Genomic DNA, 25,112 nt, shown 5'->3' with positions numbered 1-25,112 from the left:
TATTTATTTATATTAGTATCTATTATATGTTTGTTTGCATTGATTGTTAATTTAATTTCTGTTCGTTTTGGGTTTCATTTATACTTCAATAGCAAAATATTTTTTTTCGTTTTAAGCTTGTTTTTCATATTCAATCTAAGCTTTACTCACTTTAAGATCTATCTATTCATTTATATTATTACTTGTTGTATGTTATTGGCTATGATTTTTATTTGATTTCTGTTCGTTTTGGGTATGAATTTTAACAGGTATTTGTATCTGCTTATCTTAAGTTTAAAATGGCCTTTATTTTTCTTTTAAAAACTTCTTTTACGGAAAGTTTTTTTTTAATTAATTGTAGAAAAAGCCAAGACAGATAGTCTGACTGAGTGAGAGGCAAATCTGGCATAAACCCTTTTTAGGATTGTATAAAAATGATGTCATTTCACTTGTTGATAGACATGTCTATCATCCATCCATCCATACGTCATTCGTCATACGGCAGAACAAAGGTAGACAGTCATAGAACTAAGGGGATTTTTTATTAATTTGGCACCCACTACCACTAAGAGCTTCATAACTGCATATGAGGTCTTTTTTCTAAGAAATTTAATCCCCGATTTTCCTTAAAAAAAAAAAAATCTAAATAAGTATAGTTGTGGATGTTTCTACTTCCAATATTCAATTCAAACAGTAGAGCCAGTACAAACAACCAGACTTCATTTTCACTGTCCTTGGTACTTCAATTTTTCCAAAAGAAAATACGGTTCCATAAAATTTTCCTGAAAAGTAACGTTCACAAATGTCCTTTAGACAAAGAAGCATATCCTTTCTCAGACAAAGAAGCGGGGCCATACTCGGGATTTTTTCGAGGGAGGGGGGGGGGTACACAACAAACTTTAAAAAATACAAAAACGTTTATATGCATTCTGTTTACGTTTTTAAGACTCGAGAATACATTTAAGGGGGAGGGGTTCAATCCCCCCAACCCCCCTGGATACAACCCTGCATAAAAGGTGTTAAGCATTAAGTCTTTTAGAAGCGTGACTAAAACCTCTTTATGCACTTTTTTATATGTTATTAGTACAAAAATTTATTGAAAACTAACGCAATTGCAAAAGTGGTCCCTAAAAATCGGAATTAATAAAACAGCTTTTCCATTAAAGTAACACCAGTAACACCAGAGTAACACGAGTAACACCAGTAACACCAGAGTAACACCAAAGTAACACCAGTGCTTTTATCTAAATAACACCAGTGCCATTTATCTAAATAACTTTTAGAAACCAACTTAACTAATCTAGTTCTAATGTTCTAAATAGTTCTAGTTCTAGTTCTATAAATTCGGCTAATGGAGCAGGCTTAAAAGCATACTCGAGTTGCTTGAAAGCAACTTTGGGTATGGAGTAATTTTGGGCATGGAGAAGGCTGTAAAGCATGCTCCATATCCAAAGACTGAAAATATCCATATCCAAAGATTGAAAAAGCAACTTTTAGACTTCATTCCCACTAAATGTTGGGGCTTGCAAATCAAAGCCAGCAACGAGTTTTCTGTTGCCTACTTTCTAACTATTCGTTTTTATGGACTTAGTTGATTTGGCATCTTAACGGTTTAAATGTATAGCTTATAATTAAGTCTTTTAGGAAAGAGAAACTGAGCATCGGCCTAAATTTCTTTGCCAGGTTTGCTATGAAATTTCAACTGAACCTATAGAAAGTTTCAACTTATACCTATAGTAAAAGCCATAAGGCTTCAATGTTTTTATATCAGAAATATAGCACGTTTTATATTAAATATAGCGTTTTCTTTTAACATGCATTAATGTTCAGTGTTAATGTAAAGGCGCTGAAGTGTAGCGTTAAGTGAAACACATGTGCTGGAAAAACATTTAAATATTACTGTAAAGTTACTAAAATATAGCTTTATTATATAAATAATGTTTAGAAGAATAGAAAGATAAGTCGGCAAGCCAAAACTTCATTATTGGAGACTAGAGTGATTACAGCGGTCAAGCATGCTTCTGAAACGTGGGCGCTTCGGAAGACGGAGGAGGATTTCTTAGATGTTTTCTAGGGGAGTTGTCTACGTTTGGTTTTGGATACCCGTTTGACTGGACGTACATCTAGGATGTATATCTGGACGCTATCTAGGATTATAGTGAGAGAAAGATTGATATGGCCTGGACAGGTTTTGCGGAAGAAGAATGACTGATTGCCAAAAATCGTTCTATTCGGCCATCCATCTCGGGCTAAATGAAAAGCAAGCCTTCCACGAATGGGGTGAGGAGATCTTCAGAACATCTTGGGAGGGGATACAAAGTAAAGTTTTCAATAGAATTGAATGGATGAGGAGGACCTGTGTTGGTCGCATGTGGCTTGATGCTGCTGTAGTTATTACCACTATTAAACAAATTATACAAGCAATATAATTTATACAGTTATACCAGCAATAGTAATACTATGATTTTGGAATGCATTTAATCAAAAAACTCCATTCAAAAACATGACCTTGGCTATTTTTCAAAAACGTTACAGAAATACAATATAAACAAATGCTTCAATTTCAAGCATATTTGTGATTCTTGCTCCAAGCAAAGCCTTACACAAAAATTTCTTTCCAGTCAAAATGAAAAAAAAAATATAGATCTCGGCAAGCTGTCGCATTTTCATATTAGAAATTACAAGTGGTTCTAAAGTTCTCTCGAGAAAAAAGAAAAGTCTCCGATGAATTTTGAGAAGAAAACAAGCCATGCTTTGGAAAAGAATGGCTATCAAGAAGGATGATAATTGCCTTCGAGACATCCAAATTGGGTAATTATTTAAACACGGTTTTCTCTTAAGAAAGATTATTCGGAATATAGTTGGACCAACCGTCCATAATCTTAGGGAGGGGTCAGAATACTTTTATGTTGAGGGGGGATCTAATACTTATATAAAGTAGCATTTTAGCCAAAAACTTCCCTATCCCTCTGCACATTGTTGAGGGGGTTATAAGTGCCCAGTTTCTAACTAGAAGTACCAGGGGCTCCGAAGCACTTTCAAGAAAGAAGAAAAGCATCTCATAAATTTGAAGAAAAAGCGATACTTGGGAAAGAATGTCTATCACGCAAGATGATAATTGCTCAAAGACATCGAAATTGGGTAACTATTTAAACATGGCTGTCTCTTCAAAGAGAATATTCGGTACACAGTTAAACCATGTTTGTTAGGTCAATATTTGTTAGGTCAAGGTTCATAGTTTTTTTTTTTTTTTTTTTTTTTTTTTTTTATTATTATTATTATTTATCTTTATTATTATTATTAAATGAATTGATGAGAGATTGATTGATTTTTTTTTTTTGTAGTGTTTGTATGTAATTTGTGTGTGTTGCTTTTTAGTGTATGTACCCGCCCAGTCGCAAGCGCTTTTTGGTATCTTTCTTGGGGCGGGTATTGGCATATTTGTTAAATGTATTTTGATGTTAAATAAAATGAACTGAACTGAACTGTTTTTAAGTTAAACCATGACATCCTTAATTTTAGGAAGGGGTCAAAATATTTTTGCGTAGGTGGGAAGGGGCCTGCTGCTTCAAAGAAGAAGTATTTTCAGTCACAAACTTACCAATCCCTGGTAAGTATTCTAATATTGTTTTCTCTGAAAAGAGACATTAGTTGGTGCGTAGTTGCACCGAGAGAATTTCTCGGAAAAAAAGGAAGTAAAGAAATAAGAAGAAGAGAAGAAGATTCGAGAGAAGAAGAACGAAGACTAATAAATTATGGAAATAAAACAAAAGCTGAATTTAGGGGAAAGGGGCTATTAGTAGAGGCAATATTTTTTTTAAGAATAGAGATTATTATTGATAAGAAAAGTTGCTACAGGAATCTATCCACATTACAGGGATGAGTCAGTAGAAATTTTCCGAGAAGGAGGAGGGAATCTGATAACATAAAGAAGTAGGCTTCTAGGCCTAGATATCCCTATCCCTCTGCAGATTATAAATATCCCATCTTTAGGTTACGAAAATGGTTGGATACGGAGTTTTCCCGGTGGCTCCAAAGTTCTCCTGAGAAGCTAGTAATAGCCTTGTTAAATTTTAATACAAAAACAAGAGACGCATGAGAAAGACCGGCTACTACGGAGGATAATTGTTTCCAAGAAATTAAAATTGATTAATTATTCAGATCCACTTTCCTTTTAGGTGAGACAGTAGTAGTTGAGCAAATCAGAGTATTAGATAATTGTTACGGGGAGGTTTCTGAGTGCGTCTTAAGGCAAAAATATATGAAATTTCAAATATTTATAAGACATTTCCCCGATGTCTATTAGGGCTAAAGTTTCACGTAGACCTAGAGGCAGGGGCGTCCCGAGGGGGGGGGGGCGCACCGCCCCTCCAATGGTTTTGGCATTCGGTTTGGCATTGCAGAAATTTTGACAAATTGCCGGGAATTTAGCAAAATTCTTGATTTCTGCAGAAAATTCGGCATAAATCAGATAGCAATTCGGTAAAATTTACGAAGATCGCCCCCCCCCCCAATGAAATAAGTCTCGGAACGCCCCTGCCTAGAGGAGTGTAGTTTTGTGAAAAAATTAATATTTTGGTTAAATTTTATAGTTCCTATTATTATATTATTGCTCCTATTACATTTTATAGTATCCCAAATTCATAGTTCCGCTTACTTCCACTTTTTCCAAAAACAGGGGCCAGACATGTCATCATTGACCATAAAAGACCATATTCTTCCTGCTAAGATGGTTAAAATTTATTTACTTATCAAACTGTGACAGACACCAGAAAAGGCTTTGTTCTTCCTCATAGGGAATTTAAATTAAATTATCCACAAAATTGAGTAAAAGTTTAGTCATTTTAGTATTGCTCTAATTTATGACCTTGTTTTTTTTTATACAAAACCGACATTGGATAGGCAAATGAACAATACGTAGAAAAAAAAAGGGGGGGGGGGAATATTGGACAGTGAAGAACGTGCTTACAACTGATGGGGTCTTAATCTAACCATGCTGATTTTATTAAAGCGTTTGGGAGGAACTGAGAAATATTTAACGATAAAAACGGTCCATCAGACTCCTTACGTTCAGACAAAGCCTTGAATTTCTTCAATAGAAACTAGAATCAATTTATCAAAAAGAAGGGTAGAAATGTTAGTTATTTTAGCATTCCTATAAATTATTAAGATTTCTGTTTTTTTTTTCGTTTTTTTTTTAAATATAAACTGGCCTGTGAACATTATGTAAAATAAATGTAAGAAAGAAAAATGCTTAACAGTGAACAGTCTGCTAGCAACTAATAGGGTTTGGATCTAATCGACGTTGCTTTTACAAAAACGTTTGAAATGAACTGAGAGAGAAGAATTTAAATGAAAAAACAGGCGCTCAGACAACTTACGTTCAAAGTACCAAGTCACATTTGGATTTGGTGCGCCGCCTGCTTTACATGTAAATAAAACGTCCTTTCCGTCCATTGCTGTTCTGTTCGACGGTGGCTCTTCAAATACAGGGGCAGAGGCTATAAGGAAATGTCAATTGCACATTAAAAGCACATACAAGAATGTGCACAAAAATTCCACTTTATTACTACAGCTATTTTATATTGTTTTCTTTCTTCCTTTTTTTCTTTGTCAAATTGCAAAAGTAAGTGATAAATAGGCAAACCATTCTTATAGTACCAAGGACATTTAAAATAAAAGCATTTTTTTTTTGAAATGGTTAGGTGGAAACTTACACAACCATTTATGTCTTAAAAAATTGAGAAAGTCAGAAATTTAATTTTTAGTGAAAAGAACTTTATATGCGGTTTATGGTAGTATACAGCGGGAGCCAAATTTGAAAAAAAGAAACGTGGATGAAATATCAACAAAACAGCTTCAAACGTGTAGCATCAAACAGCTTAAGAAGTTGAAGCTCTCCTATAAAGGTGTAACAGTCTTTAGGATCAACAGACTGTTATTGTTTGAATTTTAACGGACGAAAAGCGTCATAACGGACGAAAAGCGTTTTAACTAATTAATTGTTCTTACTGATTATCATGAACAAAAATGCGGTTTTGCTGAAAAAACTTCAAAATATAAAAAAAAGAAAACATTAGGAAACCGGAGCTTTGAGGAGTCGATAAACCTAAAAAAGGTCCGGGGTAAAACATCTTTACTTTGAAGTCCATTGCACTTTAATCTCAGTACACCCTATCAATAGACGCAATTTATTTTACCGTATTTTGCGGGCTTCCTCCTCCTTTCATGACAAGTCCAAAAGCACCCCTTCAAAAATTAAAAAAAAATTGTTATAAATATACACCTGTTTAAGTTTTGTATCACTTGAAAACAACCTACTTATTCTGCAGGTTTCAAAAGTACCTTTCAGACATAATCTTCATTTTAGCGAAGACATAAACCTTCATTTTACCAAAGCGTTTATCGCCAAGACAAAATGAAATAAGAATAATATAAAACTTTAAAAACAATTTAGTCATATAGCTAGTAAAAAAAACCTTAAACTCAAGATACTATAAAACAAATTTACTTCGCCTACATGTTTTAGTCATAGTATTAGTAGACAAAGCAAAATATAAGTTTTTTACCAATGGTTTACCCACTATATTAGATTTTGCGTACCAGATCAGAAACCCACTAAGTATTCAGTTTTTGATGGCAGTTTATCAGCCCCCTCCCTACTTCAAAAAAGGAACAGAACAAGGGAAGTTTACCGAAATATAGGAAAATAAGGAGAAATCGTCAAAATCAGGACATTCCTGGAAGTTTCAGTTTAAGGTTCTACCTTCAAAAGAGGCACAGAGATAGGATCTGAGCAATGATCGACTCAGTGCAGGGCTGCCACATGCAGCATGCCACATGCCACATGTCACATGCCACATGCCACATGTGCTATTTCAGCACTATTTCATCATGTGTAGCACGCGTTACACTGAATGTAGCACTTTTTCTGTTAGATGATCAAATTGAAAATATAGACATATAAAATACAATAACACGAAGTGTCTCAAATCAAAACATAGGTCAGAACATTTTTTTTATGACAGTAATCTAAATACATTTAAACACAGGATATGTTTGTATACATGCATTCTCCCATTCAGCGTTCTGGTCGGCTGAGGATACATTTTTATTACCTTACATTAAAAGGATTAAACGATCGACCTAAAAACTAATTTCAAACGGAGCATAGGCTTAAAATTGTAGCGCTTTAGGAACTGACCAAGGTGGCAACCCTGACTCAGTGGCAAACGAGGTAGGGTTGAAACATGAATTCTACACGACTTAGAAAGATAGTGGGACGTCCCTTGCGTTCTCTTCTTAAAATACAAAGTATGTTCTGATTGATTCCATGAACCTAAACTAAATTTGATAATCAAACCACTCCAATAATCATTAAGGAGAAGGTACTTTGATCTGAAAAGGAGAACCATTAGCTTTGTTTTATGGACATCAGATTCTCCAGAGAAACTTCTCTGGTAATTTCCAGCATCGAGGTCTAATAACACAGTAGTTAAGCACACATGGGGAGTGTCGAGCTTAATTTTGAGAACGAGAAGACAATAATTAATTATTAGATGGTAATAAAAAGTCATAAGAAGTGGCAAAACTAATGGTGAATTTTTATTTTTACCTAATTTTCTTTTGCATGTATCACTAGAATAAAGTTACCAAACAATTCGTGGTAATGAACTGTATGCATGCTTAGGAGCGATTCAGCCCAATAGCAGCCGAAACTCTAAAATTATTCTGTATACGAGACGGGTCTGCCCCTTCCTCATCCCTCGTTCTTCACGTTGACTCCTAAAACTTTGCAGATACTTCTCATTCAAATTCAACAACCCTTGCGTTTCAGGAGCCGTTTTTAAATAATTGTACGAAAAGTCAAACTTTAGCCGCCCTCCATCATATAGCCTGCGAGATAATATCTGTTCGTTTTAACTTTTAATGTTGCTTCTTCCAGTCACTTGATTTTTTTTTTCTTTTAAATTTATTTTCTGACCATTTTTCAAATGATGTTAGGAAACAACCCCCCCCCACCCCACGTGAAAAAATTTCCCATGGGAAATTCCCTCAGAAACTTTCCACTCCACAAAAAATTCTTCCCGTGGAAAATCACCCGCTCGACTCGAAAATTTCCGTGTATTTCCCAATAACAAATACTATATCTAAGCAATGGGCAAACTGCATAAATTACAGCCCTTTCCTCAGGGTAGTGTGTGTGGGAGGGGGTGTCATGCCATCCCCAAAGCCACAGCTATTGAATCTTTCAACTATACTGAATCAAATGGCTATCTCAAAATTTTGATCGAATGTCTTTGAGGAAATAGGGCGTGTGAGGGGGACTAGTTGCCGTTACCACGAACTCTTTGATAAGGGTTAGATCTGTTTTTACGTGCTCGGTGAATTTGTGCTTCTAAAAAAAATGGGTCAAAGAATCTATACTAAATTTTGTGAAATAGGTGGTAGGGCGTGTCTGCTCGTTTCACAAGGTCTAAAAGATGTTAATAACCATGTCTGTCCTGGATTCCGAGCACAACAACAACCAATGAAAACTTTAAGGCAGCGAATAAAATTGTTACGGAGAATCACCATTAACGAAGTTGCTGAGGATATAGGCATATTGGATGAATTGTGTAATTTTCTCGGATGGTTTGGGCATGAAACATATTGGCAGCCAAGTTTTTTTTTTGCTGAAAGTTTATCAATTTTGACTAAAAGCTCTGTCACATGAATATTGCTACTTGTCTTTTCTTCTTCCTTTTTCAAGGCAAAAAATTATTTTGTCGTGCTAACTACCACATTTACTGGACTTGGCTCCCTGTGACTTTTTCTTGTTCCCGAAACTGGCAAAACCCACTAAAGGACAGCGTTCTGCCTACAGTAGAGGAGAGCAGATAAAATATACAGTAGAAGAAATAAAAGTATACAGTGGAGGAGATAAAACTGCACATCTGAAAGAGCTCAAAACGGTGGCAAACAACGCATATGTTAGAAGTACTTTGAACATTCGAAAAAGCACTGGTACAGATTAGCTACAAAATGTTAATTTAGAACAAGTTCATCAAGTCTTCATCAGTCATGTAAATGTCCCTGTTTTAAACCGCAAATAATTAAATCTATTAGACGGGGGTCAACTCCCTCCCTAATAAAATGAGGGACTGGTTTTTGTGCACCAATTCTGAGTTTAATACGAACTAGTGATATATAAAACTTTCTACTAATTTGTATTCCCACGGAAAATTCTTTGCTCATCCCCCTTCTCTAAAAAAAGGACATAACGCCTTTAACGTAAGCACACTTACATACTGAAAACGAGGTGTGTATATCGAAAAGTGAGATACTATTTTAGCTTTTGCTTTAAAAGGGAAGAGTACAAGGTGAAAATAAATTTTCTTGGAGAATATAATACAACAAAAAAGTCCTATAAACCACTATTTAACCAAAAATGTGTTTTTTGGCGCACGTTGAATAAATTCAAGGGTTTTATCCATTCTCTGCCTTCTTAGGTGTACCTCGGAGGGGCACAAAGTTCCACTGCGCATGGAACTCTCTTTGCCACATGAAACCAAACTTCAGCCACAGTAAAGAAAAAATAAAGCAAGAAAAACGAGTTTTAATCTTTTATAAAGCAGTGAATACAATAAAATAAACACTTAATTAAACAAGCATACTCCGAATTAAGTTTTTATTTTATTGTATTCACTGCTTTATAAAAAATTAAAACCCATTTTTCTTGCTTTATTTTTTCGTAAATGGAAAAGCAGTGTGGTCTAAGAAATTATTTTAGCCACAGTAAAGTTCCTCGTGCTACACGTGGCACACTTCCATCATATGTGACATGTGCCAACCAGCATGATTCGTTAAGCCTTAGACGAGCATGGGCCTATTTGGCCTTCTTCAAAGGGAATTTCTGATTAGCATGTTTGTCCCTTCCTTTTCAAGAATTTTTACATGTAGACGCGTTGAGTTATGAGAAAACAAACCAACGAGCAGAAGGTAGACAATGCTAAAGAACACACGTGAATAAAGGGAAGCTACCAAAAGAGCATGCAATACATACAAAAAAATCACCCTAAATAGCTTCAAGAGGTCTAATACTGTAGTCAGTGTATCTCTCCCCGACTGACAGTCGCGTCATAGCTGACCCCCCCCCCCTCGAAAAAAGGAATATTCTAATTTAAAAGGAAAGCAATTACTTTTATTATATAGCCAATTTGAAAGAAATTTTACTGCGTATTTTTATTCCATTCCGCGAATGGATTGCTTCAAGAGATTATAAGATTAAAAACGAACAAAAACGTATTCTAGAAATACAAATAAAGTAAGTGACTTTTAAGTGTGTAATACCAAGGATCGAGATAAACCTAAAGTTAAAAACGAAAATATAAAAATCTCACCCTCAAATAAAAGAGGAAGTATCTCCCCTTCAAGCCTCCCACGATCATCACGCCAAATTGTCATTTGCATCTTACTGAACACAAGATACACATCCATACTGCATATTTTATGTAAATCTTTAGAAAGTGAATAGTCTAATAAAACTTTTATTTAAAAAAATTGCTTTACTTATTGAAACCTACCAAGTTTTCAGCAAAGCGCAATGACACTTAGGACCAGGGGGGTCTCAGGACACGAACGACACTTGAACCCAGTGTGGTCGTTTAAAAAAAATCTGCTTAGTTTAGTTTATAGGTTCTTGATTACAGTTTGCGTCGTCCCGAAGCCACGACATTTATAGCCCCTCGTGTCTGTGAACCGAAACCCTCTTAGGAAAGAAAACCCAGAGGAAAAAATTCCTATACCATCTCTGGTAAAAATTCAGACTTGGAACCATGGGGAGGATTCTGGCGGTATGATCGGAGATGGGACAAAGATTGCTTGCAAATCCGTGCCAACAGTTTGACGTAGTCATCGGAAGTAATTCAATGCCCCCCTGATGCCCGAAAAGATACTTCCTCGTCTGTTTCCCACCATGTTTAAGGACTTTAAATTTAAAACTCACTGGATTACCTTCATCTCTTTTTTAAAAGCAGAAAGAAGACAAAGCTAAAAGATCACGTGAACAAACAGTATCTAAAAACGTGCAACTTAGTGACAAAACATTCTCAATAAGCTCATGAACTCTTACAGTAGTCACTTGAACTCCATCTCTCCTTTAACTGATAGTCACGTAGTCGTGCAATTGGACTCAACCGTGAAATGGCTGTGAAATAAAATTCCAATGAAATGAAGCTTTACATTGACTTTCGGAAAGTTTCCTATTTTATGACGAAGGGAATTGCTTTCTAATAGATTTGAAAGATCTTTGGGTCACAAAATGGGGAAAGCAACTTGTATCTTTTCATCTAGAATTGACGAACCATAAAGGCAAATTGATGTTCTCGATATTTGATTACTAATAATTTATTCATAGGAGATCAAATGATATTGAGGACATTGTCTCTCGGAGAATTTGAACAACAAGAAAACCGAAAAAAAACATAAAAGCTTATCAATTAAATTAAATTAAATAAAATTTATTAAAATAAAAAAATAACAAAAAAAATAATAACAATATACATCATATAGTATAACTTTTTAATGAAAAAGAGAAAAAAAAAAATTAAAGTAACAATGAAAGAGAAAAAAAAAATAGAAGAATAAAACATTGCTAATTAGAGCAAATTTGTTAAAAATGGAAATATTAAATTATACCATTAAGTTTTGTTACATTTTTATACAACTTGCAGAAACTTGTGGCTAGTTCAACACTGGAGGGAATTTTGTTCCATTGAATAATAGATTTGTAAATGGGAGATTGCTGGGCAGCACTTGAAACGCATTTAGGAATTTTAAGGGCTCTATTGGATGAACGGAGACAATGGGCTTCCGAATTAGTAATATTATAATAGGTTAGTAGTTGAGGTGGAATATTATTGTGGAAAGCAGAGTAAGCAAGCGATAAATTTAGTTTTTGTATGATTTTATCAAGTTGAGCTATTCCAAAATCTGAATACAAATCACGTGTTTTATATAGACGGGGAAGCCGAAAAACTGCTTTAATGGCGCGGTTTTGGGCAAATTTGAGTTTTTTAATGAAGGACCGTTTTGTATTTCCCCAAACTGATCCGCAATAAGAAAGGTAAGGAAAAATAAAGGAATAATAGAGGGTAACTAGGATGTCAGGAGGAAGAAAATAATTCACACGGTTAATCATAGCTACTTGTCTCAAAATTATTGCTGTTATGTAAGAAATATGATTAGAGAATGACAAGCATGAGTCAATAAATACACCAAGAAACTTGGCAACCTCCACTTGTGGGATGATGTCGGAGGAGTACCTGAGACCAAGAGCAGGTTGAATAACGTCTTTGTTGTAGGGGGTTCTGAATAACACTATTTGACTTTTTTTGCTACCAATGGTCATGTTATTCGTAAGGCACCACGCCTGGACTCTGTTCAGAAGGACTTGGGCAGAGGTTACTGCCAATGGTAGATTGGTGCCAGTGATGAAGAAGTTGCTGTCATCAGCAAATAATACAGGATACACTGAAGGGCCCAGGTCTATAACAAGATCATTGATATACAGGAGAAATAAAATAGGGCCTAGAACGGAGCCTTGCGGGACACCCCTCCGAACAGGTAAGGGCTGAGAGGATACTCCACCCAGGCTCACACTCTGTACCCTTCCAGATAGATAAGAATCAAACCAAGAGAGGGGAACACCACGAATACCGTAGCTATTTAATTTACTTATTAAAATACTATGATCGACCATGTCAAAGGCCTTAGAAAAATCCAAAAATAAGCCCAATACAGTTTTTTTAAGGTCGAGTTGTGAGCGTATGAACTGTGTGGCGTCAATTAGAGCACGAGAAGTTGATAATGTCGGCCTAAAGCCATATTGGTGAGGAGAAATCAAGGATACGGAATGCTGACTGTCAAACAGAAAGGGAGACAGACGTCTGAAGATGATTCTCTCGAGCACTTTGGATATAACAGGAAGAATTGAGATTGGACGATAATTACCTATCTCAGTTGGATCGCCCTTTTTAAGAACTGGAATAACAATGGCTGACTTTAGTAAATCAGGGAAAACTCCGTGGGTTAAAGATAGGTTGGCAATATGCTTGATGGGCTCGTAGACAAAAGGAGATATGGTCTTCAGGAGCTTATTACTTAATCCAAGACAGTCAGGAGTAAAACTATTAGGGAGAGAACCGATGATTTGAAGTACCTCATTGCTATCAGTTGGGCAGAAAAACATGGATCTAAAATTGAAGCAAGGGAATACAGCCGGTAAGGAGGAGCGGGAGTCAGTATGAGGAACAGTAGAAGCATAATTATTAAATGCATCAGGTGCATGTAAAGGGTCAATTAATCTACCATTTGTGTCTTTAAGGCGAATAGGTATAGACTTTGATTTTCTATTTTTTGAAAGTATATCATTAATGGTGGACCATATCTTTTTCAGATTTCCTTTGCTATTGAGAATTTTTTTATAATAATAATTTTTCGTCGCTTCACGGATGAGTTTAGTGTATAAGTTTTTATAATGTTTATAATTAGATAGGTCAATATCACTACGGGTCTTACAGGCTAACTTATATAATTTGTTTTTACGATATGAGGAGACAATGAGGCTATGTGACATCCAGGGGCAAATAGGGATATTTTTCCGGTTAGGTTTACGAATAGGAAAAGTTGAATGGATAATCTCACTTAGCCTTTGCGCAAAACCATTTGTGGCAGATTTTTCAATTTATGTTTTCTAATCTTGAAGATGTTACATTCCACATTGTGTTTTCACATCGACCATCAAAACTTGAAAACGTACCAGAAACAGAAACAATATATTTTTTTTAATAAGAGAAGTGAAGTTATAACTTCGACATGCCATTTTTAAATACAAAGTTCTGGCAGTTATTTTTTCGAAAAATATATACTGATTCTGCCCCCCTCCTCCGGCTATTAGGCGTTTTAGAACGTACCAAATTCCTTGTGTTAGATTTTAAAAATCTACGTTTTCAATTACATACCAAACACTACTAATTTCAAACAAGTATTAATTGGAAGATAAAATTCTAATTGATTCATCCTGGAAATCAAAGCCGAAATTACAGAAGGAAATATTGAAGATTGTTTATTGACCAATTATGATTGAACATTAAAATGTATTACTTTTGTATTAGAATATATTGTCTTTATTTTAGTGCGCCTATGTTGAGGTAGCCTTCCACGCCCTTGCCCTTCCTACCTGGAATTTCTGTGTCTTTTTGTGTGTGTTTTTTTTTTTGTTAACATAGTTAATTTTCGTTATTATTATGACAACATGTATTGTTTTATTTGTGACGTTCTACTGTTCAACGACGAGATATGTTGATTTATTTATGATGTTCTCCTATTTATATACCCTACTTCACGAGCTCTGCTCTCCGTGAGAAGTTAAAGTTTATGTAATTTAAGTAAATTAAACATAACAATTAAACAGTTAAACTTTGTAATGCATTGACGTAAACCCATTGGTTTGGGTATATATCTGAAATTTGAATTCATGCATTTTTACTGCTTTTGCAAAACGATCTTGTTTAGGATTCGATGACGCCCTAATTTGAGCCACAATTGGATATGTCCAACATCAGTGAAATTTTATCAATATGACAAATTTTAATCATGTAATTCGATTTTTATATATCGTTATCATCCCCTTGAGTAAAAAAGAGATTAAAGAGTGTTCAGACGGAAAAGAACGAACATAAAAGTAAAGCCCATTTGAAATTTGGTCTCAGGGGGGAATTTTGATATCTATCTTCATACTATTTAATTATGGTTAGCCACGGTATCATGGAGTCACGGTATATCCCCATGTACAAGTTAAAGTTGACGGGGGTAACCCCCCAACCCCTGACGGATTAATAATGATGTGGAGGATTGAAAATTCTGTAAGCCAGACATGATTTATAAGGAAATGAGCATTAAATTACGTTAAGCACTAGAATGACAAAACATCCATTTTATAGTCTACAATTTCTAGACTCATATCGACGTACTAGCTGCATTTTTAGAGTTCAAATTTCTAGTCGGCACCAAGGAATTTCCCCTAAAATACTGAGGGAAAGAATAGCACTTGATTTCAATGGTAAATATACTCTATTGTTTACAAGCAAATGATAAGAAATTTATTATGACCCTAAATGGACCTCTAGAATAATGCAATTTTCACAGGGATATTCATAATAGAATGGATTTTATATATATATATATATATATATATATATATATATAATCCATTCTAATATGAATAAAGTAAATAAAAGAAAGTAGTTCCATTATCTTTTTTGTGGCGACAGATAGATCACAAATAATTGGATTTAAAGGGTTGGAGGATCTTTTCTCTTCGGAAATGAGTATTTCCAAATTTATAGTTTTAGTAAGTCCGCCCTGTTTTTTTCCCCCAGTGCTGGGATGTTGAGTTGAAATTTTAATGAACAGTTTTGTTGGTGTGTGTGGGGGGGGGAGCTCAAGACGACTTCACGTTTTGTATTGAGGGTTGGAGGGTGAAAGTCTCGAGAAAAGTACACTCTACGGTTTTTTCTGTCTTCGGCGCCTGCCGTCCGAAATGCTTCGCTGCTAACATAAAATAACCCAAATATTAAACAAAATAATCATTTATCATAATAAAATAATTCAATAATATTTTCATGAGAATATTTCTGATAGAACGGGAATAAAATACTCAAATTAGTTTTGGATTGACATCCAGATCACTGGAGTCTCCAAAATATTAAGATGTTTTCAACATTCTGATATATAATTATCTAGAACAAAATCCAAGTACAATATAGATAGTTACTACATATACAGAACAATATAATATATACAATATACATTATAGATTATATAGTTTAACCTCTATATAATAGTCCAGATATTACTGCTTTTATGGGACTATGGCTAATAAAATAAGAATAAACTTATTACGTTCCTTCTTTTAGTTGACAGTTAAAGCTTCAAAACTGTATCAGAGGCAACGCTATAGCGTCGCCTATAGTAAAGGTCAAACGGCTCCAATGTTTTATTATTTATTATTTATTTTTTCACAGGGGCACTTCATATGGAAGGGGTCGTCACGTTAACTTCAAAGAGGGCTCAGTCGATTGTAAATTGAGAGTTCTAGTGCCCTCTTTAAGAGTCAAGCGTGATCGGAGGGCAACTAGCGCCCCTCATCCTTTTTTCCCCAAATTCACCCGATAAGAAATTTGAGGTAGCCATTTTTTTAAAGTAGTTCAAAGATCATCTAACAAAAACACCGAGGTCGACACAAGCCCCCAGGAGCCGGGGGTAGGTGTGGTAAGTTATGTCCTGGCGTTGGCGGGGGCAGGCGTTGTAAAAAGTTTTTTTTTAATCAATTAGTATAAAAAGTAACACAGAGAAATATATTTACTAAACCAAAAAAACAAGATCAGTATTAACAGGCACCCCGAGAAGTAACTCCACTTAAGTTACTTCACTTAATTCTGGAAAATACTACGATATATTAAAAAATTGCAATGTTGACATAATTGATTAACAATTTCAATTTTATTTTAATAACTGTCTAGCCCCTATCCCTCATTGAAAGACGGTAATCGATAGATGACATGGCAATCGACCCAGTTGTTATAGTTAGACCCAGTTATATGGCAACAGGGGCGCCATTTGGGGGGGCAGGGGTGGGCCATTGCTCACCTTAATTTTTCTGGGGGGCCCAAGCTTCCTCCCAAAAATGCCTTTTTTTTCTTTTACAAAATATACAGGAACAAAATTACGATTAGCAATTAGTCAAAATTTTTAAACTTCTACATTTATATGTAGATTAACTTAGATAATAGTGAGATTAATAGTGCAACTGGGTCGTGCAAGGGTTGAAGTGACAGATCAGTTTCTGATTTTATTGATTCAACATCTTTCTTATGTTTCATAAGAATTGTTTTAAAAATTAAGTTGTGAGACAGAGTCAAACTTTAGCGTAAAGAGCGAGGCGTTGAGGAAAGAACAGCCCCTTTCATATATGGAATAATTTCTGTTCGTTTTAAGTGTTAATGTCGCTCCTTACTTTCAGTTTAAAAAACTTGTTTTTTTATTTAATTTCTGATCGTTTTTTAGTTAATGCAGCTTTTATTTTGGCTCAACGTCATTGAATAAGTAAACAAAATTTGCATAAAAATTTTACTTTTCTTTTGCTAAATGGCTGTCTCTAGATTTGGTTATGACGTAATTTACAAGTTAACTTACGTAACTAACTTCTATATTTGTATATTTTTCTTCTAGCAAAAAATACAAAGTTGTAGATTTTTGCAGATATGAGCTTGAAACCTATATAATAGGGTTTTCTGATACGCTGAATCTGACGGTATGATTTTCATTAAAATTCTTACACTTGTAGGGGATGTTTCCCCCCTCTTTAAAAAATCGGGTAAATTTTCTCAGGCTCGTAGCCTTTGATGAGTAATACTAAACTTAATAAAATTTATATATTTAGAATCAGCATTATAAACCAATTCTTTTGATACATTTATTGACATCAAAATTCCGTTTTTAAAAGTTTTGATTACTATTGAGCCGTATCGCTTGTTTTTTTTTATTGTTTTTTTTATTACGTATGTTATTACGTATATGAGGGGGTTCTCCCCTTAGTCAATACCACGCTCTTTACGTTAAAAGTTAAAAAAAAATTTAATTCACAAACCCCTGAATCACAAAGGCCGTTTAATTAGAATAGATCTCTCTTTTGGTAGCACTAAAAAAAAACTGTAGCGTAAAGAGCGAGGTATTGACCTGGGGGACAACCCCCTCATATACGTAATAATTTCTGTTCGTTTTAAGTTTTAATGTTGCTTCTTATTTTCAGTTGAAAAAACTTGCTTTTTTTTAATTTAATTTCTGATTGTTTTTTAAATAATGCTTGGAAATCCGGCGCCCCCTTCATAGAAATGTCCCTTACCCCAAAGAAACATCCTCCACGGAAAGATTCTCCCGTTTAACCCCTTCCTCCAGAAAAAAATCCTTCCTGAAAATGTTTGTATACTTCCCAATAACCAATAAATAATGCTGGCAAGTCCGGCGCCCCCTTCATGGCCATTTCCCTTCCCCCATGAAAACTTACTTCATGGAAAGATCATCCAACATAACCCCCGACCCACCCACCCCCCCACTACCAGAAAAAAAAACTCCTGAAAACTTCTGTATACTTCCCAATAGCCAATACTATATGTTAACATTGGGTAAAGTTCATAACTTTTAGCCCTCCCCCCGGGGACATCGGGGGACTAAGTCATCCTAAAAGACATAGCTATCATATTTTCGACCGAGTTGAATAAAATGGCAATATAAAATTTTTGATCAGGTAACTTTGGGAAAAAATGAGCGTGGTAGGGGGCCTAGGTGCCCTTCATTTTTTGGTCATTTAAAAAGGGCACTAGAACTTTAAATTTATGTTCGAGTGAGCCTTCCCATGGTATTCTAGGACCACTGGGTCGATACAATCACCCCTGGAGAAAAACAACAACAAATAAACACGGATCCGTGATCTTTCTTCTGGCAAAAAATGCAAAATTCCACATTTTTTTAGATAGGAGCTTGAAATTTCTACAGTAGGGTTCTCTGATATGCTGAATATGATGGTGTGATTTTCATTTTGATTCGCGTAACTTTTGATGGGTAGCACTAAACTTGATGAAAGTTATATATTTGAAATCAGCATTGAAATCTGATTCTTTTGATATATCTATTGGTATCAAAAACCCGTTTTCTAGAGTTTCGATTACCATTGATCTGGGTCGCTCCTTACTTACAGTTCGCTACCACGAACTGTTTGATTAAGATTACCTCTATGTTGTTTTGTTTTGTTCTTTTTTCTTCTGCAAAGCACTGTTAATTTTATGGATAACAATGCTACATGGGTTGAGGGGCATAAGCCAAAGATTGTCGTTTTTTTTTCTTTTCGTTCTTTTTTTTATTGATGGAACCACACAGTTTGGCAGTGCTGTTAATTTTATGGATAACAATGCTACATGGGTTGAGGGGCATGAGCCAAAGATTGTCGATTTTTTTTTCTTTTATTTCTTTTTTTATTGATGGAACCAAACAGTTTGGCAGTTCGGCATTGTAGCATTCGATTTGCTACAATGCCGACTGGTGATATGAAGCCGCATTCGATTTGCTGTAGTCACGCTTCACGTTTCGCCATTTGGTCCAAAATTATGAACCTGTTTGGTGGTCACATTATCAGTAGTTCTTCAGGCTAAATGGGAGAACGTCACAGAAAAAATGCAAATAAGCCCACAACGGAGAAGGACGTAACTGAAACTACAGCAAATCGAACGCGCCTTTAGCTAATTTGCGATCAGTCATGACACCCGAATCATTCATTCAAGGACTACTGCAAAGGCTTTTTGTGATTTGGGTTGCTATTGCATTAAGCCCAAAGTTTCTATTATTGTCTTTACGGGTAGATAAGGATCAACGCATGCATAATCATCCGAAAAACGCCCTCTTTGGCTTTGCTGAAATTTCCTGCTTTTTTTTCCGAAGTTCGATGTACTTTAGTAAACTGTCACACCATGGAGGAGTTCTAGCACTATTTTTCCCGAACTGCTGTGCCGAAAGCGGAAACTGCTACGCAGTTTGGACTTAAAATACTAAAAAAAGCAACTGTTTAAATGTTGAAAATGAGTTCAATAGTGCTTCAAAGTACAAGAGTGGCTTTTAACCTTTGGGTATATCTTTCAGGTACCTGACTCAGCACCCGAACAATCCATTGCCGTCGCTTTGCACCCTTCTAAGGACGTGGTGGTCGGTCAGACTGAGCTAGCAGAAAACAAGACGACTCAAAGAGACACTGCGCCTGTCACTGCTCAAGAGGCACAACCTGGACGAGATATGACTCGAGATGAAGAGCACCATCGTTCAAGTGGTCCTACTGATATTTCTTCATCCTCCTACGACCATCCATGTCCACCACAGCTGCTACGGTACCCTGCACAGGTTTCAGCAAACGGCAAGCTAAGACGGTCATTTAATATTTAGTATTATGGAAAGCATCCTTGGCTTGAGCACTCAGTTAAGGGAAACTAGGTTTTCTGTTTCTGCTGCAGACACTTTGGCGGCACGTAAACCCTTCGCGGACAGAGATATGGGGCAAGGCCTTTCATCGAGACCGGCGTTTGAAGATGGAAGGGCATCTCAACCTTTCTAGAAGAGCATGCGAAAAGTGACCACCATAGGGAAAGTGCAGTTTCGTGGACGAAGTTCAAAGCTATAGCAGCCAAGGAGATGCAACCTATTGCATCTGTTTTGTCAACGGACAGGAATAAGGAGATGAATGAAAACAGGGAACACGTAAAGGCTTTACTGAAAGTAACGGCCCTACTGGGGTGACTGGGTACAGCCTTTCGTGGCCACGATGAAACTGAATCTTCGGCAAACAAAGGACGATACGAAACTTGCGTCGAAACTTGCAATCTTCTCGCCGAGTATTCTCCCACGCTTTTTCAACAAGCTACAAAGTCGATACGGCCACTATACGTCCCACGAACACCAGAACGTTCTAATTTCAGTTATCTGATCTAGGCTTTTGTCTACAATAGTGCAAGCAGTCAAGCGTGCTAAAAACTCTCCTGTTCTTTCTTACGAGACAAAAGATAACTCAAGAAAAGAAATGCTCACTATTCTCTTTAAGTAATTCGACGAGGGAAAAGTACGAGAAACACCAATAGGATGCTACCATAGGAAAAGCCTGGATGCTGAGAGTTCAGCTTCATTCACGACACAGTGGCGAAACTTGGTCTCGACTGGAACTATTGTGTTGCTCAGTGCTACGACGGAGCAAGCGTGATGAGCGGGCCCTTCTCCGGTGGTCAAGTACGACTGAGAGCGAAAGTGCCAAAAGTAAAATTCATTAATTACCATGCACATAGACTAAATTTGGTCATTGCAAACTGCGTTGAAGGTGTTGGGATTGTTGGTTCATTTTTTTCGTTACTCCAAAATCTGTACACGTTCATATCCAACAGCAACACCAGACATCTGATTTTTCTCGATTATCAAAAGGCTATTTAACTAGCATTCCTGGAATTAGAAGGGAGTACTGTGACAAGATGGTCATAGTGATATCGATTAATATCGAAAATAAGACTCTGATATTAATGTGTTCTGGCTGTACTGTCTGCAGTCAGAGAGGGAGCTGATAGTGAAGCTCGAGCAGAATCAGCTGGGCTCCAGAGATAAATGGAATCTTTCACAGTTATATTCCAGTTGCTCTTTATGGGAGCGATTCTGAGGAAGACAAACTCCCTTTCTGAGCAGTTTCAGGCAGTTGATTTGGTAATATCTAGTTCCCGCACCTTGATTCAAGTAACATGGAAGGAGATAGCTGAACTGCGCTCTTACATTTCATTTACATCGCTTTTGGAGAAGGCAAAAGAGTTTGCTGAAGGTCTTGAAATTGAAGTACCTGACGTGAATGGACCTGCGACCGGATCCTCCTCTGCGGGTCAGAAGGGAAGACCTAGAAGAACCCAAAAAATTATCAAACACTTGAAAGAATTCATGACCACTTCGACGTTAGGAAAAAACTTTGTTGAATCCGACAATAGAGCTCCAACTCTAGCGGAAGAACTGAAAAGAGACTACATGTAGACTGTAGATCGTCTGATTGCAGAATTCAATTGATGATTTACAGAAAACCTTCCAGTGCTCAGTGCACTCGAAGCTCTGGACCCCAGCTCTACCAGGTTCATGGATGCAGGGCTCCTCAAGAAATTCTCTGAACTTTATTCTGAAATGGACATTGACCAGATTCTTCTTGAGGCCGAAGCTGGTATTGCCAAGCAGTTTTTGCTCGAGGAGGAGGCAAAGCCGAAGAACTTCATGGATGTCGTCGATAATATCCAGACACTTCCAGTGGCCTATTCAGAAATTATCAAAGTTCTTCATATTGCTGCCACACTTCCTGTCACGACAGCCAGCAATGAACGCTTGTTTTCTGGGCTGAAAATAGCGAAGAACTATCTGCGCTCGACCACAGGAGACGATCGTCTTAGTCACCTGCTTTTGATCTTTGCAGAGAAGGATTTAGTTAAAAACTTGGATTTCGACCAGCTTGTTGACGACTTTGCGAAGATGAAACCACGACGGTTCCCCTTGTTGCCTTGAGTGTTCACTGATCTGTTTCAAAATTTTGTTGTATTTTTGATTTTGTAAATATACTTGATTGAGCAAAGTTTTGCATCATCATAGCCGGAGCGTGACTCCGACTTGGACTAAAGTATTTACTGTAAGCAGTGAGCTGAGGAATTCAGCTACAGAATATACTTTAGTCAAAGCGTGAGTTTCTATAGAGGTTCGGCTTTCGTCAAGTTATAGGTTCTGAGAAGTGGAAGATTCCCAAACGGCTATTTTTTTAACATCGCACATACCGCTTTCGCTTTCTTCAGATATCTGGCCTTTTCCGAACCTATGGCATAAGAGCGAAAGAAGAAAAGGCAAAGCAATTGAGACAATTTCCTTAATTTTTACGGTAACTCCCACGGAAGGCAGTTTTTTTTTTCGGATAAATCTAGAGGCAATTTTTTTTTATACAAGCCTGCTTTGGGGCCCATGTCGATTGCTTGCCCACCCTAAGGTTTGGCTGAAATGGCGCCTCTGTATGGCAATCGAACCAGTTAGATAAATGGCAATCGACCCAGTTATAATTTTAAAATAGCAAAAAACTACCATTTCCCTGACTGAAGTCTCTCTCCGGAAAAAATTATTACTGTAAATAAAATCATGTCCCGCAGTCGAAAATTCACTTTTTCTCCATTACTTTTCCATAATTTTCCAGCTCGTTGAAAAACTCTAAGGCTCCTTTAGTTGACTCGAGATGATATAATTTAGTATGCTAGCAAATCGATGAGCTATTATTAACCTGATTATATTTTGAGTCAACAACTATGACAAATGGGACAGCAAAGCCTGTTTCCGACCAACAAATACCACTTGAGCAAGTGATCATTTGCATTCTAAGCATTTCAAATTTTAACACTTGAACATGCAGACTTGCTGGGAACTGAAAAGGAATTTCTATCAGACTTCCTTTTTTGCAATACATCATATATCCAAAGGTCCATAGACGTTAAGTGGAAAATTGCATTTCTGGTGGGGAGGAGGACAGCCAAGATATAGCACTTACCTCCCTTGGAGGAGTGAATATATGCAGGATAAGCCAAACAGTGTATTCTTTAAGAAAAATTAAAAAATTCCAAATACCACTTGAGCAAGTGATCATTGGCATTCTAAGCATTTCAAATTTTAACACTTGAACATGCAGACTTGCTGGGAACTAAAAAGGAATTTTTATCAGACTTCCCTTTTTTGCAATACATCATATATCCAAAAATCCATAGACCTTAAGTGGAAAATTACATTTCTGGTGGGGAGGAGGACAGCCAAGATACAGGACTTACCTCCCTTGCAGGACTGAATATATGCAGGATAAGCCAAACAGTGTATTTTTTAGGAAAAATTAAAAAATACCAAATACCACGTAAGCAAGCGATCATTTCTTGCTCCCATAAAATCTTGGAAACTTTAGTTTCTCGTTTCTGTAATATTTAAGAACTCATAGATAGGCTCTTTCCTTTGGGCATATTAATTTTTTTAAGACTGTTTCTCAATTGGATACTCGAACAAACAACTGTTATCAGCTCTTACAAAGTATTAAATAATAAAAGAAGTTTTTTTTAACTCAAAGTAAGAAGCGACATTAAAACTTAAAACGAACAGAAATTATTCCGTATATGAAAGGGGCTGTTCCCTCCTCAACGTCTCACTCTTTACGCTAAAGTTTTTTATTGTTCTAATAAATAGAGTTGTGAGAAAGAGTCAAACTTTAGCGTAAAGAGCGAGGCGTTGAGGAGAGGACAGCCCCTTTCATATACGGAATAATTTCTGTCCGTTTTAATTTTTAATGTCGCTCCTTACTTTGAGTTAAAAAACTAGTTTTTTTATTTAATTTCTGAACGTTTTTAAATTAATGCTGGTTTTGATTTTGGCTCACCGTACATGAATAATTAAAACGAAATTTGCATATTAATTTTACTTTTTTTTGGCTAAATGGCTTTCTCAAAAGTTGTTTACCTTTATTTACGGACGTTTTTATTAGTAATAAATATACGTAACTTATGAATTAACTTACGTAACGAACTTCCAAATTCGTATATTTTTATTACGTATATTAGGTGGGTTCGCCCCCCCCTAGTCAATACCTTGCTCTTTACGCTAAAGTTCGAATTTTTTTTTCCAATTATTTAAGAATGGCCCCTGAATAATCAAGATCGTTTAATTAGAATAGATAGCTCTTTTGAAAGTACTAAAACAAACTTTAGCGCAAAGAGCGAGGCATTGACTAGGGCATGATTGTTTCTGTTCGTTTTAAATTTTGATGTTGAAAAGTTTTCGGTTGAAAAGTTTTTCAGTTGAAAACTTGTTTTTTTATTTAATTTTAGTTCGTTTTTTAAATAATGCTGGGAAATTCGGCGCCCCTTCATAGCAATGTCCCAACCCCCTTGAAAACTACCTCCATGGAAAGATCCTCCCACGTAACCCCCAACACCCCCCCCCCCACTACCAGAAAAATTTCCCCCTGAAAACTTCCGTATACTTTCCAATAACCAATGCCATATGTAAACACTGGGCAAAGTTCATAACTTGCAGTCCTACCCCCGGGGACTGTGGGGGATTAAGTCACCCTCAAAGACATAGTCAATGTATTTTTTCGACCATGCTGAAGAAAATGGCTATCTCAAAATTTTGATGGGGTGAATTTGGGGGAAAAAGAGCTTGGGAGGGGGCCTAGTTGCCCTCCATTTTGTTTGGTCACTTAAAAAGGGCACTAAAACTTTTAATTACCGTTTGAATGAGCCCTGTTGCGATATTCTAGGACCAATGGGTCGATACGATCACCCCTGAAAAAACAAAAAAAAAAAAACACACACGCATCCGTGATCTTTCTTCTAGCAAAAAAATACAAAATACCATATGTTTGCAGATAGGAACTTGAAACCTCTACAGTAGGGTTCTCTGATACTACGCTGAATCTGATGGTTTGATTTTCAGTAAGATTCTATGAATTTTAGGGGGGGGTTCTC

At 36.3% G+C, this 25,112-nt stretch overlaps 1 protein-coding gene across 1 annotated transcript in view; it reads right to left on the bottom strand.

Annotated features, from left to right (window-relative positions):
• The window catches only part of sdk (sidekick cell adhesion molecule), a 300,949-nt gene that overhangs the window by 95,136 nt on the left and 180,701 nt on the right, over positions 1-25,112 (bottom strand). The window contains exons 10-11 of the mRNA XM_089103497.1: positions 11,093-11,167; positions 5,361-5,480 (exon numbers count right to left, since the gene is read on the bottom strand). Of these exons, the coding sequence (XP_088959623.1) occupies positions 5,361-5,480; positions 11,093-11,167 (195 nt within the window). The remainder of the gene's footprint in view (positions 1-5,360; positions 5,481-11,092; positions 11,168-25,112) is intronic.

The sequence above is a fragment of the Artemia sp. Qi Xiang Cuo genome, chromosome 17 (assembly GCF_049724085.1).
Source record: "Artemia sp. Qi Xiang Cuo chromosome 17, ASM4972408v1, whole genome shotgun sequence".
Taxonomy (NCBI): domain Eukaryota; kingdom Metazoa; phylum Arthropoda; class Branchiopoda; order Anostraca; family Artemiidae; genus Artemia; species Artemia sp. Qi Xiang Cuo.
The sequence above is the reverse complement of the archived record's forward strand: the minus strand, read 5'-3'. Positions and strand labels throughout refer to the sequence as shown.